The 18941-nt window shown below is 34.2% G+C and overlaps 1 protein-coding gene across 11 annotated transcripts in view; it reads left to right on the forward strand.

The window, feature by feature from the left end:
* LOC148822750 (cAMP-regulated phosphoprotein 21-like) overlaps window positions 1-18941 on the forward strand; it is a 140787-nt gene that overhangs the window by 76352 nt on the left and 45494 nt on the right. For 8 of the 11 annotated variants that reach the window (XM_088928716.1, XM_088928717.1, XM_088928715.1 and 5 more), the window contains 4 exons: window positions 459-685; window positions 1697-1930; window positions 3965-4140; window positions 18801-18905. In XM_088928716.1, the coding sequence (XP_088784842.1) occupies window positions 459-685; window positions 1697-1930; window positions 3965-4140; window positions 18801-18905 (742 nt within the window). The remainder of the gene's footprint in view (window positions 1-458; window positions 686-1696; window positions 1931-3964; window positions 4141-18800; window positions 18906-18941) is intronic. The other 3 variants (XM_088928723.1, XM_088928720.1, XM_088928722.1) reach the window with 1 other exon arrangement.

Raw genomic sequence — 18941 nt, forward strand, 5'->3', positions numbered from 1 at the left:
GTTTTACGAGCTACACATATTGTGTGAACTGGGTACTTGATATTTTAATGTCTTTGTCTAATTTCCAGTTCTCTGCAAAGCTGTTTAGTTGAATTATACTGTACTGAACTGAAATACAACCTTGAGAAAAGGCTTCAATGACTGTTTGTTTGCATTTAACCATTAATCATGAAGAGTCTTATATAAAAAAATGCTTTATGCATAGAGAGATGGAGTGCTGTTTGATGCACAAGTTGTAACCAAGTTATGATAGCTAATAGCAGGGTTTTTTGCCTGTTTTAAGATGGCCTGATCTGAAGGCAAACTGTATACATTGTATAAGCTTGACACCCATTGTCCAATAATATTTATAGTGATTTCAGGCTGTATAACCTCACAAGGACAGCTTTAAAAAGAAGAAGAAAAATGGGTGGCTACATACATGTAATTAATTTGGATGTTCTGCCTCTGATTCTTAGGGGAAATTGGGACAGCACAGGAAAGGCATCTGGCAGTCGACAGAGCAGCACAGAGACGGACATGAAATGGAGTGACCAACGGCCATGGAGCAGCACAGACTCAGACAGTTCTAACCGTAACCTGAAGCCCACAGTGACCAAGACCGCCAGCATTGGAGGAATAACGGTTCTAACAAGAGGGGATAGCTCTGCCAGCAGTAGGAGCACCGGCAAGCTCTCAAAAACGGGTAGGTAGTAAACCATTATTTCTGGTTTCCTGTTTCTGGGGGTATATTTGTGTTACTGATAGGTCATTCAGTCATTAACATTTCAACTTCTTAGCTATGCAAAGAATTAACATGACCTATGCCTCCACCTACATGAATCACATTTAGCCTGCTGTACTATATTTTATTCAAGGTGTTTTTGCAGTATAGCATTATGCTTATATAAAAATTGTCTGGCAAATGCAATGATCCAATTGCATGCTCAGCATGAGACTATGGTAAAATGCATCCTGTACAATTGAGTGGCTTTCTGTGTTTTTGAAAATAATTTTTGAAATTATTAGTTAAGAAGATGTTTCTGGCACGGTGTTACTGTTGCAACAGGTGTTTTTTGATGGGAATATATACACCATGAAATGCAACTTCAGTTTCCAATACAATGTAGGTGATGTATGATTTAGTTCTCATGTGTTTGCATAACAAAGACTGTTTGTAAAAGTCATCCTAGCTTTTCAATGGAAAAATTAGTTTTTTTTATGTAGAGGTTGTTTTTGGAATGTGAGCGGCATACATGGTAGAAAATATCATGGTAATTTATTAAATATTTTCATTTTGGATGCTAAAAAAATTAAAAAGCATGGTATTGATTTAGCTATACTTTGTAATTTACTTGGAAGCATTTAATTGAATTGATGTTCAGATTATTTTCAGTACTAAGACAAAAAATACCATTGGATGCTTAAAGTTGAGAATGGGCCTTATTAATGATGTGGTCCATCTGTATCTATCTCACTGTGGTGAAACCATGTGGTGGAAATCTGGGTAAAAATCTGTAATGTCTGCCCTGGCAGAATGTGTGGTCTTCTTTCAGAAAACATTACTTTGATTTCAAAGCATTTGTACAACAATATACATGTTTGAAACTAGTGGATTTGAAAGAAAATAAATAATTCTGACAGTCCTGCGCTAAACTGCTCTTGAATTTCTCCTGCAAGGGATCTGTGTAACTGAGGTCTTCTCTTTCTTTGAAAGGCTCTGAGTCTTCCAGCAGTGGCGGCTCCTCAGGCTCACTTTCCAGGGCTCACCTCTCAATGCAGAGCACAACACTCCTGCCTTCTGCTTCTGTCAGTTCCTCTGGCACTGTCCCCTTCCCGGATGCAACTGCACTCAGTGGGCAGGTAGCTCAAAACAGTCCAAGCTACATTCTGGTGTCTTTGGAGGCTACAGGCATCCCACCAGGCAGTATTCTCCTCAACCCACACACAGGTGAGTAAAATGTGTTATTTATCTAATACCCAGTTGCTCACTTTTAACATTTTGTCTGTTTCTTTGTTGTTTTTAGCCAGCAGTAAAACTTTCTTTCTCCTTTGGATTTCCCTTTACTTTTTGGGGGGGTAAGAAAAGAAAGGATCCTTCAGGACTAAACTACCTTTCTTTTGTACCATACTATTAAATGTCATCTAAAAATGGAGCACAAAAATAGCCCAAAGCAATTTATTTTTCCTTCAGCATCTTAAACACACTATACTATTACAATTAAATATATTTGTAAACCACTTTTCAAGTTTCAAAACCAGACAACAACAAAGGCAGAATATATGAAATGTATTTAAATGATAATAAATGTTTTAGATAATAAATGTAATTTCTTCTCTGCTTTGCCAGTATATAGAAAAAAGCAGTTATTAATTGGGAATTTTAAATATATTTTAAGCACGTGTGTATACCCCATGTATTTATTTACTAGTTCCAAATCATAGAGGTCCAATTATTATCGATTCATTCATTACCAGAAAGTCAAAAAGCTCCTCATTTCAGGTAAGCGTCATTTATAGGCAGGCATACACCCTGGTGGAATGTCTGCCTATCTCAAAGAAGACACTCATAAGGATATTTAATTTATAATTTGGCGACGAGGGAGGAAACATAGATACCCCAAGTCAATCTCAAATCCAGGACCCAGGTGCTGTGAGGCAGCAGTGCTAACTGCCATGCCACAATGCTGCTCTCCAGTAATTTTTATTAAGTTAATTATCTATTTTTACTGGAAAAGCATGTGAACTCAATGTCATCAGATTGTTAATACATTATTAAATAAATGTTTAATAAGGTAACAGACTCCCCATAAACAAGTAAAGGCTTTTGTTATTGCTATATTAAATACCTTTGAAAAGCTATTGTTTCCTATGTTTACAATTAAGTGACTAAGAGTTTTGATTATAGGCCTCACTGTGTCTCAAATACTGTTATGTGTGGATAAACAATTATTTAGATGTTGTGTAAAATAAAAAGAAAACTACAGTTCATAAAATTGAGAAATATACAGTATTTAAACATTTCCACTGTATTTAAATTGCAAAAGAAACTTTATTTTCACTTCATGTTTTCACTTCATGAAAATCCACTTCAGTTCATCCCGTCCATCTCTGCTTTGTTGGACATGTCAAGGCCATCTGGGTGGTAAAGCTAAAATTGGCCATACATACAGATATCAACAAAACACATTAGCCAAATAAAGAGGCTTGAATTGTTGCTTTTTACTTAAAAGCTCTTTCAGGTTAATTGAAATAATATGTAACTGCTGTCATTAGTACAAGTTCATGGTGTTTAGTCATCAAAAAGTCTTATTAACTCAATGTAAAAAAAAAAATCTTGTGATCACACTTTTTGATTCCTTTGTTTTCTAATATTATCATCTTTGATCTCATGCAGAACAGATTTTGTTAAGTACTGTAGTAGAAGATAAGTAGTAGTTAAGGCAATACAACTTTTAAATGCAGTTTACCTTGGACTTGAGAAAAGACGGGAACACTTGGGGTCTTCCACCCCGTTTTTCAACACATACTAAACATTACTGGCTTTAGAGCGCTATTGCTCTGTCTCTTCAAAATAAAACCTATCCATAGATCCCAGGTTTTAAAGCATTATATAAATATCCTAATATCATTATTGTGTAGAAAATGAATTACTAAGCCTAAGCAGTGTATGTCATTAGGTGAATGCTTTTCAAAACCATTTTGTTTCTCCTTTTAAATTGACTGGATACTAATTTGTAAAAATGGCATCTCCAGCAAAGCAGATGACAAAAAAGGTGAATATTAATCAAATACAGTACATGTTGCTATTCTCTGTCCAATCTCAGAAGGGTGCTGACAGTTATGCAATTAACAAGGGGAACATGGCAGAATAGACAATATGGAAAAAAAAACATTGCCTTTTATACAGTATCTGTCACTTTTAATTTGACTGAATGTGCTCAAATTTGACTTGAATTGTTTTTGCTTCATCTTGTTTTTTTAGGTCAGCCATTTGTCAATCCTGATGGCACACCTGCTATCTACAACCCACCTACTGGACAGCAGCCAATCAGAAACCAGCTAGTGGGGCAGTCTCAACAGCAAAATGCACCTGCATCCCAGCAACAGCACCAGCCACAGCAGCCACAGCAGCAAATGGGAGGCCACATGGTTGCACAGGTAAACACTGAAAACTAGAGGCTGGTAGTGCTGTTTCAAATGGGTGACTGAGAATCTTACAGAAACACTCAAGACATATCACTACTCTATAATTTAATATCATGAGAAGAAAGATTGGTACATTGCGGAAGTTTTCTTAAATAAATCAATTTTTCTACATTTAAGATGTACAGCATTTCTGGCTTCATAGCTAGAACTCATCATTACATTCTAAAACATCTGTTGCAGATCACTTCGAATACTGTATGTGTCCCATTTTCTCAACCATAGGAGATTCCTTTATATTGGTTATTAAGGTTCATCTTAGTGAATTGATCAGCAGTTTATCACACTTTCTTTTATCATAGTTTCCTAGAGGTTTTATCATGCCTTTGCTGTGTTTCTCTAGACCATGAGTAAACTATGTTAACAACCAAAGTACTAATCAAAGTGCACTGCATTAGACATTCCATTCTATTATGGTATATCTTTGCATTTGCATGGTTTAGTCTGTTAAAGTATGCAGCCATTCAAAATGCACTGTACAACCTCACACTGTGCAAAATTATCTACAGTTCACCACGTTGTACAGTACCACAGTACGTGATTGGCTGGCCAGAATTACTGACAGGGCCACCCGTGGTGCATTGGTTGTTTGTGAAACGATTTAATCATTTAATCTGTTTACTGTGCATGTTTTAATCTGTTTAATATTGAATATTTATATGTAATTTTACAACTAAAGGGAAATTTTAGTAGCTGAGCATAAAAAGAGGAGGAGCATAATGCGTCTGAAGGTCATAAACGCTATAAATTTAGGAACATAAACATATTATGTAAACTGTATATGGCTGGTATTGGTAGTTTAAATAAAAAGTATACACCAGTATTCCACTTTCTTCCTAAACATTTTAAGCATCAAAGTCTTTCATTTGGTTACATACATGTTTTAACCTTTCTATGCGCTCGTTATCGCAGTAAAAAAACACAAAATCTTTTAACAAATAAACATTTCTTTGAAAAACTAAAATAGCAAATATTACACACTATATTTACATTTTTTATATTTCTAAATATCACAACATGTTCGAAGCTAAGTGATTTATTAATAACAACGAATAATTTCAAATTTCTACTGTACTGCCACTACAGTATAGCTTGTGGAAAATGCATTTATTTGTCCTGCATCAAAGTTTAACTCGTTCAGTGCGCCCTACATTACAAACTCCAAGCGTTTCATTTTGTCTATTGCTACAATATCGACAGCAATGTAGTTAAAAGGAACATGTCAAATTGTTTCCAAAATAACAACAAGTGAACGAGCTGAGGGATTTGATAATAACAGAGGAAATCATGACAATGACCCCATGTTGCTAATCATGCATACCTAACTGAAATACTTTTTAGAATTTGATTATTAGGGAATATAATATGGAATTGTGTATCTAAAGAAATTAATAACGATATTAATTTAAGGATCTAAATATATGTATATAGCTAGTAGTTTTACTGTTACTATTATTGTTACTATTACTGTAATTCACTTTCTTTGGAAACACATTTTATTTTTAATTTCACTCATTCACGCATGATGAATTGTGAGAGAGTGATAGATGGAGACAAGATGGAGGTTCTTCTCAAAACTACATTCCGCAGAATGCAGTGGGAAATAATGTGCCACCCTCAGTCACCTGACCAGCTGATGCACTGCATCAGAGAGAATGACTAAAGGATTAGTCATTAAGAATGAGTTTTTTTAAAACAACCTGGGGGGAAGGTGCCCACGGTCATTTTTTTCAATGACAAAGATAACACAAACTCTGCTTAACAGAGACGCTTGTAAGAGCAAGGTGACTTTCTGTTATTTTTTACAGCTTTTAAAGTCACGCAGTGTTTGAGTTAGACAGGAACACATCATTGTATCTTATTTTTTATTTCATTTTTAAAAATAAATATAAGGCAACCAGCAATCAAATGTCCTGTTTTTTCTTAACGCTCGTTTTTCCATACTATAGTTGTGTCTTTGTGTAAGCTGTAAGTTCTTTTTACTTCTTAATTTAACATTTGAAGCACTTTAATTTTGTAAACACAACTCGCATTCTGTACAGAAATAAAATCATGTTTTCTACAGGTGTTAAGCAGATTAGCAGGTTGCTGTCAAAATAGCGCACCATCCACTAACCATCCACCACTGCCCAGTGATATAACTTTAATATAAACAAGATCTAGTACCTGGTGCAGTTTTTTTTTAAAACTTATTTTAAAGGAATCGAATCCCAGGTGTGAGTTCATAAATCCAGAATTACGTACTATCCATATGTCTGCGAAACACCTGAACGTCTACTGTAAAGCTTTCAGTGCTTTGTGTATATTCCAATCGCAGCAGGGGCAGGGTACGTTGGGAAAGGTTTAGGCTGCAATTGAATTGGGAATCTGTATTCTTCACACCTGAAACTGAGTCACCTCTTGACTGAGAAAGCTTTAGAGAACTTTACATTTTTATTTTTAACAAATTGTAAATATGACGTTTACATTGGCGTTTTTCCCCTGATGGTAACTGTAATAATTTGTCACGTTTCACATCCTTGCAAAACAATCATGACCTTCTCATCCAATCTAAGGTTTGATGTTTTTTTTATTCTGAAACCGTGATCTTGACATGCAAGTGTAAAGTAGAGTTAACAGCTTCAGATTTAAAAGGTTATTAATAATATCTTCCATGTCGCATTAACATTGGAATGTTCTTACAAGTTTAAAAAGAGGTGATACACAACGTGTCTCCTCTATAACTCTTCAGTTTACAGAGAAATTCCACCAGAGCCACACAACATTGTCCAATAATTCTCTTCTTGTGTCTAATTTCTAGTTTAGCAGGATTTGCGCGATAAGAACATTGTTTCATGGGGATGACATTACCCATGTCTATATCACTGTACAACACAGGTTTGAGTTGGAATGTCTGTTAATAAAACAGAGTGTCTTCTAATACATATAACTACTGCATCATTTCTTTATCCTTTTCAGCTAAATGAGGGGATTTAATTCAGTCAGAATCTCTGAGTGCCTCTGAGTGCCAATTGTAAACTCATCAAAGCGATTTACAAGTTCTGGGAGGAAGAGCTGACAGAAACAAAGTTAATTTTATTAACAGGCTGTTTCATGTTCTTCCTAAGATTGTTGAGCGCAGTGGGGGACATTTGGGAATGCGATTTCACAGATGCTTTTGTTCTGTCTTGCATTGTCAGATTGTGAATCAATAAAAGCATTTAAACATGCATTTGCGATTTTAATAAAAAATATATTAAAATAGTATGAATTCTCACCTACTGGCCCGGTGGGGCTAATGGGGACTCTCCATTATAAATGTAAATGCAAAGCCCTAAAATAAATACATATTAATAAAGAACGTGTTCTACATTGACCTTTTTATTAAGTGATAAACAAAAAGCAGGGCAATGACTTTCTCTGCAAGCTAGTCGAAGAAGTAAGCGACTCAAAGCTCGGAGCCCAGCATGAACAATAATTCATACAGTGTGTATTCTCCTGTCATGGTATAAAATAGAACAATGTAGGGTACATAACATGGTTATGTATCGGGAATGTTTGCAAAATGCTTGGAGTTTGTAATGTAGCGTGCTCTGAGTGAGTTAAACTTTGAAGCAGGACAAATACATGTATTTCCCACATTTGATTGCTGGTTGCCTTATGTTAAACAGCAACAATGACACCAGTTCAGGTGGGTAGGTGCATCAGCACGTGCAGTATGCAAAGGACCAAGTATTAGGTTTATTCCATGCTGAAAAGAAAAGAGAGAAAACACCATGTTTTGGCTGTTGTGTTTTCTCTCTTCTCTTTTCAGCATGGAATAAACCTATTACTTGTTCCTTAACAATGACAACAGTGCATACTACTGAAAATTCCTTCTAATCCCCAAGAACTGTTTTGTTCTATTCTATTCTACATAACATTACACAGCTTGGTGTTTACAGTCCTAGCCTGAACGGAGCTACGTTACATAAGGTAGCTGCAAAGGAATATACTAGGAGGTAAAAGTTAATTCCAAGCTGGAAAGAAAAGACACAACATGTCTCCTCTATAAATTTTCAGTTTACAGACCATCCGAGGTAATTTATTATGAATAATATCTTCCATATCACATTAAAATTGTAAATCCACCTGTTTTCTAACCACTTTATCCAGGACATGTAACCGTTTCACCCCTCCCCCTTCCCTCTACCTATCTGACTTGTTCCCATTTTTAACTATTCTGTGTCCAATACGCAGTGGGTGAGAGAGAGTAGGAAGAGAAAGAAAAAAGTGGACCCTGTTTTTTTATAGCCAGAAGGCTTCAACTGATGCATAAAAAATATAGCATAATGCCTTCTCGCGTTATGAAGTCACTTGCACCTGGGATCTGCTTTAATCAAACTAAGGTTTCTAAAAATGCAACCAAGTACTAGATATTGTTTAAATAAAACCTCTGAAATGTTTAACAAATCACGATGTTTAAATCTGTAGGTTGCAGGCTCTGTGTCATTCATGTTTTTATTTCATTATTAATATCACTTAACATTGAATATGAAAAACACAAAAAATGTTAATATAGTGTACATAATATTTACTATTTTATTTTTCATTATCGTTATTAATTTCTTTAGATAAGCAATTCCATATTATATTCCCTATTTAGTGTATTCTAAAAAGTATGAGGTTTTTTACTGCGATAACGCGCAAGTATTAATCATTATTAATCAAGTGATTAATCAAGAATTAATCAAAAGGTTAATCATTTAACTCACTTAACTTTGAACGTGTTGTGATATTTAGAAATACCATCAAATTCAATATAGTGTCGATAATATTTACTATTTTAGTTTTTCAAATAAATGTTTATTTGTTAAAGGAATCCTCATGGTAACAGCTGGGTTTGAACCCCCAACCTCTAGCATGCAAGGCAAACACCTAAGCCATTACACCAACACACTGCTTAACATCTTAATCTTTAGCTGAAAAGGGCAGGCAAAATGTCTTCATGTAATGACAGATGAATGAGTTAAACTGATGCAGACGGTTACAAAGAAAGTGGACCACAGTAATATTTTGAGCTCACAGCATGTCTAAGGTCATTCATTATTAATACTATTAATAATATCTTACATAAAAACTTTGATGCATAAAATATGTATGATGAAGGTGGAAGGTTGTGTACTTTTGTCCAACTGAGCAATCTTGCTTTTATAAAATATACAGACTTTTTAATGTTTAATGATTAACATGCTGTAATACACAGTTTAAAATTATTAAAAGTCTAAAGAGCATACAACTTCTTAATTGGAAAACGCTTTTCTTCAGCAGTGACCAGGATTCGAAAGCAGGCATTTTCTGGTGACAGCACAAATGCTGTATATGAGATTAGCTCCACCTGGCAGTTCTACAAGGTGCTTCCTGGTACTATTATCATAACATGCATGCGGTATGATGTGTTGTGATGCACCACGCCTACCGCGTTTTGATGCAGCGTACTTTGCGCATTTTGAATGGCTGGATCTGTACATTGAACACTATACCAGTTTGAATGGAATGCATAGAAATCCTATAGATTATTCTTTCTATGAACGTTGCATTTATTTTTTCAAAAGTGGCCACATTGCTATGTGGAATATAAAGCTTTCATAAGTAGTTTTAAGATTGATATTACTACCAATTCTGTCTTTTGTGTTCCTTGTTTAATACATGATATAGCTATTAATTAGATTTATGAACTCTGTTATTTGATGAAAATGTTTATATATGTATGATGCTTTAATATTGATTATAATTAGATTTTTTTTCTGGGCATTAGGTTGAAAGTGCAGTGTTTTTGTATTTTTCATTGTTTTCAATGTATCTAACCAGCCATTTGAAGTGACTTGAAACTCAGCAACACAAAAAGGTTTGCTTGGTATCTATATTTTTTGTAAAGCCATCCCTTTTAATACTTTCTCTAAGATTTTTAAACATTTACTTTGTTTACTCCCTATGTTCTTGTGGGTTTTTGCAAGGTGCTCCAGTTTCCTGTTACTCCGAAATAAATACTGGCCAAATTTCATTGGCTGTTTTTAACTGTCCATTTGTCTCTATGGCTCTGCAATGACCTGGCATTCTGTCCAGGAGAAGCTCCAGCTTGTCACGTCACCTACTTAAATAAACAGCTTTCTGATAATAGATAAATGGCGGGCTCGGTTTCTGCTGTACTTTCATATGCTAATTAAAAAAAAACATTTTTAAAATAGCAAAATGCTATGAAAGTGTAACATAACAGGTCTCACATGGGAATTGGCATTAATTATAAGACTTACGCTATGTTTCAGTTGCATATGTTGTAAGTAATGTATCTGTCTTTTTAACAATATAGGCCAAATGCAATCTAGGTTTGATTTATTGGAGATGAAAAATGTTAGAATACCAGTCATGCCAGGAAAAGCCTTTGAGAATTTCTAGCTGACCTACGCATTATACCACGACCTACTTTCCCTGTTCATTTTATCTTGAATCAAGTAGACTTCCTAACACAGTTTTTGGTGTTTTTTTATCCATTTATTTTCAGATATGTCAAAGAAGAAGCTAACAATATCTAGTTTTCTTTGTCTGATCTGGTATGTCTTGTTACAGTTTTTCTCAGTTGCTGACACACAATTTAGGACACTGAGAAAACAATGATTAGAATAATTAAGACAAATATCAAAATAATTCACACATTCACAAAACATCACATCCTTTCATACAGTTTGAACAGAGTTATGCAATCAAATTGATGCATATAACACAAGGTAATATTGCAATTATTATTTAAAATAAAACTGAAAAAAACCCTCTGGAACTGCCAACATAAACATATTGACGACAATAGATACATTTGAATTACTTTTATAATTACACATACTCTCAATTTCCAATGAAAAAACATGAGATTGAGATACTGTACATGGAAGTTACACACATGCACGAAAGCAAAGTAAGACTGAAGTATACAACAATGCGATAATAGAGACAGCATTACTTTTACTCTGTGTTGCTCATCCAATGAAGGATCTTGCTGCACAACTTGCTCTTTAAAGATATAACTTAAACTCTACTTAACTAGAAACGTTTATAATGGCACCCATGGGAGATTTTTAAGTAAAGTCAAATTGGCATATGTTGGGTCTTGTGTAATCCAAGTAGAGGATGTACAGTACACAGCTTTAACACCATTGAATCATCACTTGTTTTGACATCTTCTCTCTCTCATTACTGACACCAACCAAGTCCTGGAGAAGTACAATCCTGCCAAAATGGAAATGATAATATACCTTCCATCTCCAACAGGAAAAAAACTCCTCAGATGGGATGAGGATGTGAAAACAGCATAGAACCAAGGAAATCTCGTGCCCCCTTAGTTCATGGTGAAAGCATGGCATTGGCATTTGACTGATATTTGTTCCTTACAGTGGCAAAATCTGTGTTTTCCTCCATTGATATTTTCGTAGTGTCTTACATGTGGCTGAACATGCTGACTACAATGCAAGTCAAGAAATATACAGTAAGAAGTTATTTATTTTTCTAAGAACTAGTCACTGGAGAAAGACCCCTATCTTGACCTTTAGCAGAAAACATGGTGAGGTCTACATGCAGTCCCATTGTATCCACAGAAGCACACTGTACAGTTATAGTTACTTATAAAAGTGAAATTACAAAATGATGCATACACATTTTGTAGACTGAATATTATATTCTAAACCTGAATCTGATATCTTCTAAGAGTAAGTTACAGTAAGATGACATGACTGACAATAAATGTTGGCAGAGAATAACAAGGAAAAATTGAATATGTTGAAAATATGTTGCATGCAGATGCAGCCATCTAGAATGTGCGAGGTGTCAGGTGACATGCCACAGTAAAATCACTTTATGGCCATATTCTTGTATTAAGAATTTGTCTTTTCACATACCCCAACTAGCTCTCCATGAGACACACAGACAAGGAGAGAAGCTTGGGGTCAGAGCACAGGGTCAGCAATTTATATGGTACCCCTGGAGCAGTTGGGGTTAAGGGCCTTGTTCAGGGGCCCAAGGGTGTAGGATTCTTCTGCCAGCCACAGGATATGAACCAGCAATCTTCCACCCACAGGTGCAGATCCTTAGTCACAGAGCCATCGCACCAGCCCACTGAATATGATGAACAGAACCACACCAATGTGGTAATAACTAAATTATTAAAACATTGAATCACCATTTAAATTCGAATTCTAATTGGTTTGAATGATTAAATCAAATTCTCCAGAATTCTCCAGAATTGCATTTAATTTACATGATATCTGATACATAGTTATTTGTAATAATCAAAACATACTGTACACATTCTGAGGATGAAAAGCATGTTTATGGTGTTACAGTGAACAGCAGGGCTCACAAACTTTTTTGCAAGGATGAACCTCAATAGTGTAGATTGTGAATGCAAAGTATACCCTGTGGGGTATAGTCAGGTAAAGTCAGGCTCAGTTTCAACTAACCTGTCTCAGAGCAGGTTAAAAATAGAAGTGATATGTTGCTATAGTTACATAACTCAATACAATTTGATCTTGCTTCATGAATCTGAAAATCTAGATTTTTGTCAAAATATTTTCTATAGTTATCCTGCTAAGTAATCCCGCTTTGTGAAACAGCTCTCAATGAGCTCTTGTGCTCACTGAATCTTTACACCCTTGGTAATCTAAACACAATACCCAATGGGCACACCGTTATCTCACAAGCAGATGCAAAATAGAAAAAAGATTTCATATTTGTTTTAGAAGTTATGTCTGTTGTAACTGTTAACTGTTTATCACCTAATATTTCAAGTCATACTGTACAGTACGTGTGTGTTGTACCAGTGATGTATTTCTGTTTACAGTACTGCTAAACAGATTCAGTCTTAGCATTTTCACAGTGACAAATTATGGAGCTGTTGTGTTGATTTAGGTTATGTTTCATTACATTTGTTTCTGTGCAAAACCACATAGAAAAATATTTTTGTTCACTATGATTTTTAGATTGGAAGATCTTAATTCTCGATTTTGAATCTTGATTAATTTCCACGTTATAGCAGATACTACAAATATCAGAACTCCCTGACAGCATGGACTATTTCTAAAAACATAAAGACAATGGGCCATTAGAATAATTGGTTTCTGGGTTGATTTACATGATAGACAACTGGCAACACTTTGAACATTTGGCAGAGAAATGATGAGATTTATCAATGTTCATGGTTTTAAAGTACATCTAATATGCATTTACTGTATATATATGCCAAAATTTGTTTTACATATTTTCAGTAACATTTTTAGACTGTAAGGTAGAGATGGGATTGAGGATGGAGGTTCCTTTGTAATAAAGGAATTTTATATAAGACATTCAATGAGATAGGTCATGCTATAGTATGAGTTATACTTTACATGACCACTATGCTCTTAAACATTAGTATACAGATTTAATACACAGTTTAAATTCAAAGAACAGGATTAACTAAAAAATATTTTCAATTTTTCCTGAATATCTGGAGAGTGGTTTATTCTTTGATTGGAACACACTAAAATATTGTACATTGAGACAATGTTACAGGAATTGGCATAGAGATGAGCTAATTTGCAAGTAAATGCAAGGGTAAAATTCAGGACAAAATCTATGTCAGAGCTAATGCTTGGCACCTGCCTAACTTAAACTTCACATGACTTAAAAAACTATAAAAACGGTTTCAAAAAGTTAAAAACCACTTTTAATGCACAAAAAATACTTTCCACATTTACTTTCCAAAAACATTTTGAGAAAACAGAGATCCTGCTTTCCTGCTGTTCGAATTTAATGACACGGGTGAAGCAAACTGTAGCTGGGAACTACCGTTACTCACAGCTACTTATACTCACAGCTACGAGAATATACGATCAGTCAGGCCCCTTTGGAGAAAACTCTTTAAAGCAAAACAGCTTAAAGGAAGCTTTATGTTTATATATACATTATTTCACAAAAATAAAGCACAAGCAGACTTTTCATGTTTATTTTGGTTTCATGCTATCGTTTAGATTGTAACATTAAAACAGAATATTAATAATTTTGATATGAAAGTAAACCTAAAAAATAACATTGCCTTCACAACAGAATATACAATAAACTAGTTTTATATCTCTGGATAATTAATCTGGCTTTGTGAAACAGCTCAAGGGTGTTATACTTGATGTACTGTATACAAAAGTCATCACAGTGCACTTTTACACTAATTAATTTTCACAAAGGGGGAGTGTGACAATATTTTAGGTTAATGAAAATGGGACTTTGCATGAGGTAATATTATTATATACATACTGTGATATCATAGTTTATTGGGGCAATATTATTTACGCAGTAATTATTGTGTTTACATTTAATGATGTCTAATGATTTCAAAAATGATTTTTTCTTTCTCAGTGGTGCTAATAGGATTCCATAAAGCCTTTCGGGTCCCGTCTTAATATACAGTTATACACTGTTTTGAGTACTATCTCTGATATTAGTGGACAAAGACAAAAGACAAATATTACCAGTACTTTTGGATTTTGGGAGTGGCATTTATTAATTTCTCATTTCTAAAATAATTTTCATTTTTTAAGGGTCTATTTAAAATGGAATCAGGAGTACCAAGAAAAGCATGACCTGTAGTTTTTAATTTGGTGTGCAAGATGATTAGCTGGACACCAAAAACTACAGTTTTTGATGTCCCAAGCAGGTTAAAGAGTTCTGAATATTTCAAAATATTTTTTTCACGTTTGCTGTATTACTAAGGTGCTTTGTTGCAACTCATCCCAATGTGAGATTTGAGACATTTCTTTTTCAGTTCCATACAAGCCTGCTTTGTGGAGTGACTAGGACTTTGTTGACTGATGCATTTTCTAGCCACTGAACTCTGCAACTCTTTCAGAGTTTCTATTGACCTCACAGAAACATCTGTAACCAGTTTCCTCCATGTTTGGATGAACAGATTGATTTTAGACATGTCTGGGTGTCTTCCACTTCTTAATGACTGACTTCACCATGCTCAAGGGGGTCATTAAATGTTTATATACCTTTGCTAAACTGTATCTTTATATCATTTTATTCTTAAATTGTTTTTCAAAACCTCTTGGTCATTTTTAATCTTTAATTAAAACTCACCATCTAAATGACAGATATTGCAGAGATAAGTGCATTTATTCTGAAATCATATGATCATCTGATATTGCACACAAAGAGGCCACTCAACAAATTGTGTAGCTGATTAATGTATTTTTGCAAACATACATTAATTTAGTTTTGCCACAGCAAGGTGTTTTAATACTTCTGCAATCATGGGTTTTCCATTTTTTCTTTCATATTATCTTTTTACATTCAGTTTGTTTTGCTTTGAGGTGTGTAGAGTAGGTTTGTACAGTATATGACAAATATGTATTGCTTCTTCAAAGTTTCATGTCTCTTTTAAATCTACAGAATCAAAAAGTTGGGTGTGAATACTCTTGCAAAGCACTGTACATTCCTGTCTGTACTTTGCTCAAGCTGAGAGTGGCTTAATAAAGTTTATTTTGGGGCTTTTGCTCCAAAAAATAAACATTGTAGGCAATAAACATTGTAGGCAAAATGCAGTACACATGGTATATCACAGCAATTCAATATATGAAGTAGGAACTGGGTGTATTGTTATAGTCTATTCTCACCGCAGTAGTACTGTATGTATAATAGATGAAACAGGTGAACATGGCACATTTTGCTGAACATTTGGCATACTACAGCTGATGACATGGTCAATAATTTGATGTGGGGAGCTGTGTCAGCATGAAAGTAAACACGTATAAGTTAATTCCACACAGAGCGTGAAAAGAAAGAAAAAATGCACAAGGCCACATTTGAAGAGCCTGCAATGTATCAGTCGAAACATTGAGTTTTATTATTTCTTTTCTTTTCTCCACTTGTTCATGATCAATAATCGCAGTACACATCTCATTTGAATCCATCATATTTCACCTGTTATGTAAAACATTTTTTATATGTACAGAACTCCTATGTATTTCATATGTACAGAAAATGTTTATTGAGAAAGAACTTATTGGATTTCAAAGTGTGGATTATTTGTTAAATAATCAGTGTTGATTGTTGGCAATTACAGAATATAGTCTCTTTGTGTTGATTAATCAGTCTAATTAGAGACTTGTGTGTTAGGAATGCAATTATATTAAAAGAGGTGACAAGTTTGTATAGATTTTTTTCTAGATAGTAAACTGTTTTGGTATTTGTGCTTGCAGTTTTTGAGATTGTGACTACAGTACTGGTAAATGTCTGATAAATATCATAGTAGTTGAGAAAAACTAATGCGTCAGAAAATGGAAATGATTTCTTACATACACAAACTGCATTGATATGATCACATCTTCAATTGACTGAAACTATGAATATAAAGAAAAACCTGTTTTCAAACTTTCCTCGATCCTATTATCTGAATCTTGTTCTTTTAACATTGGAAAATACAATTAAGTTCATAATAAATAGGATCATATGTTTAAATATGTCTAGTGATCAAATGAATTTAAATGCCCTTATTTAGTTTGATAGTTTATGGTATTGATATAATACTGCATGTAGTACAGCCGATTCATGGAGAATTTTGAATTTAGATCAAATATACTAATTCATCCTTTAAGATATCCTAAGAATACAAAATGTCTGACTTTTATGACATTCTGTAGAGCAGCTGAACTCAAAAAATATTTTTTGCAGAATGTCTGGTGGGAGGACATGTGCAAATCCTGCAATTATGAAGACACACAAGGTGATTTTTTTTTGTTGTTGTTCTTTTCAAGTCCACTCTCAGAGGGTTTCCTCCAAATTTGACATTATATTTCTGAAAGGAACTCCACCCATTAATGAAATAAATACCATTGAGCTCTTTTTGAATACCATCCATTAGTTCACAGCGCCAGTCTTTTCTTTGTTCAGATTCAAACCTCCCTGCAAAACATCTTGTCTGGGGGGAAGGTGGACAATAACCTCTTGTCTAGGGGACTCGCTTTTTCTTTTAATTTTGCTGTTTCATTCTTTTTCATTCGTCATTGTTTCTTTTTCTCTCTTCTGGGCAAAATCTTATAAATTTTTTTGACATTTCTTATCTGTGATCGTTCCAATGAATAGTTTCATTCCATTCGTGTTGTCAATGTCATCTTTTCAAAAGTCATGAGTTTCCAGTTAAATGCAAACATTTAGAAACTATAAATATATATTACATTAGGTTAATCATCTTTGTTATTCCATGATATCCATAATAACACTAAATTGGAATATATGATGTATGTGACAGATATTTGTGTTTTACAAAAATCTAATGTGATAAAATAACAAAGCTATTGTCTTTGAAGACTCTGCAATTAGATTCAAAACTGGGTTTGGTTTTCCTACAGTATATAGCTACTGTACATTTTCAAGTGCTCAAATACTTCAGCAATGTACTGGAATATAATGTAATGAACTAAAAACAGAATATGTTCATGCCCAGAATATATATTCATTCTCTTAATTGGCTAGCATCTGTAATTAGCTTGTCAGAAATGTTAGATTGAATTGTTGTCATTGCTGCAAGCTAGAATTCCCTGAAGATAAAGCTAGAAGAGTTGAAATAGATAATCAGACAACTGGTGATGGGATTGTTGATTGTGCTTAATTTCCTCAAATTCTCTTTTCCAAATGTTAACTGCTACAGTATGTAAGATGTTAATGCTTTTGTCATCTAAAACCTGAAGTTCATAAAGTGTATAAAACCAGTTATCATGACAAATGCCAGTTATTATCTACAAATGAGCATGGATCCTAAATGAAATGTTGCAATTATTCTGTTAAACTGTCTTGAATTATTGAGGTAGGCATGTTCCAAAAGTTCTAGCATTATGTTCCAGTCCATATGAAGACCCAATCAGTGTGTTGACACCCTCTGATCTGTACCACTGTTGTCCATCATGGTTAAAACCAGAAAGTATAGAATTGTTATTTTTTAATTGTTCTTTTAAAATATCTTTTACCTCTCACTACCTTTAGAATACTGCTTTACAAAATTCCCATATTCTCTTCTTGTCAAAGAAAAATGTAGTTCTCCCAGCATTCAAAGCTATGTTTTACTGTATAATTGCAAAATGCAAATGTCATATTGAAAATGTGTTATTAAAATTAATTTTGATCACAGAAAAAATGAAGGGGTATTACATGGAAAGTAATGTAATAGATTTTTGCTTCTCTCTAACTTTTAAACTGAAAAGTACAACATTTGACAGCATTGAGCAACAATTATACAATTTAAAAAGCTGCGCCAAAGTTCGTTAAACATCTGTTACAAAATGTCTGGCATAAAATTGAAATTCTCTATTGAGTTTCTTTTCATATTGTCATTAAATTATAAAAATTTAGATCTCCACATCAAAGTGAGACAAAAATGATGCACTTTCAAAATGATGCACTTTTCATTTTTTAAAAAACAAGTGTGTTTTGTTGATAAGAAAACCCACAAATGTTACAACTAAGTAAAATATTTTATGTATAAACAGATTTTCAAGTCACTTCAGTGGTTTGTCTTTCTAACAGTGGTATAACTTCTTTCCCTGTGGTGTCTTACTCTACGAGTTGATCTCTTCTGTCAGTCTGTGCAGGCATTGCAGCCTTCCTCTCAGTCTGTGCAGTACCCAGCTGTCTCTTACCCACCTCAGCACCTGTTGCCAGTTTCACCATCACAGCAGTTCCCAGTGGTACATCTGATTTAATTCTCCTAGTCTCGAGTCTTT

The sequence above is a fragment of the Atractosteus spatula genome, chromosome 12 (assembly GCF_055471065.1).
Source record: "Atractosteus spatula isolate fAtrSpa1 chromosome 12, fAtrSpa1.hap1, whole genome shotgun sequence".
Classification (NCBI taxonomy): Eukaryota; Metazoa; Chordata; class Actinopteri; order Semionotiformes; family Lepisosteidae; genus Atractosteus; species Atractosteus spatula.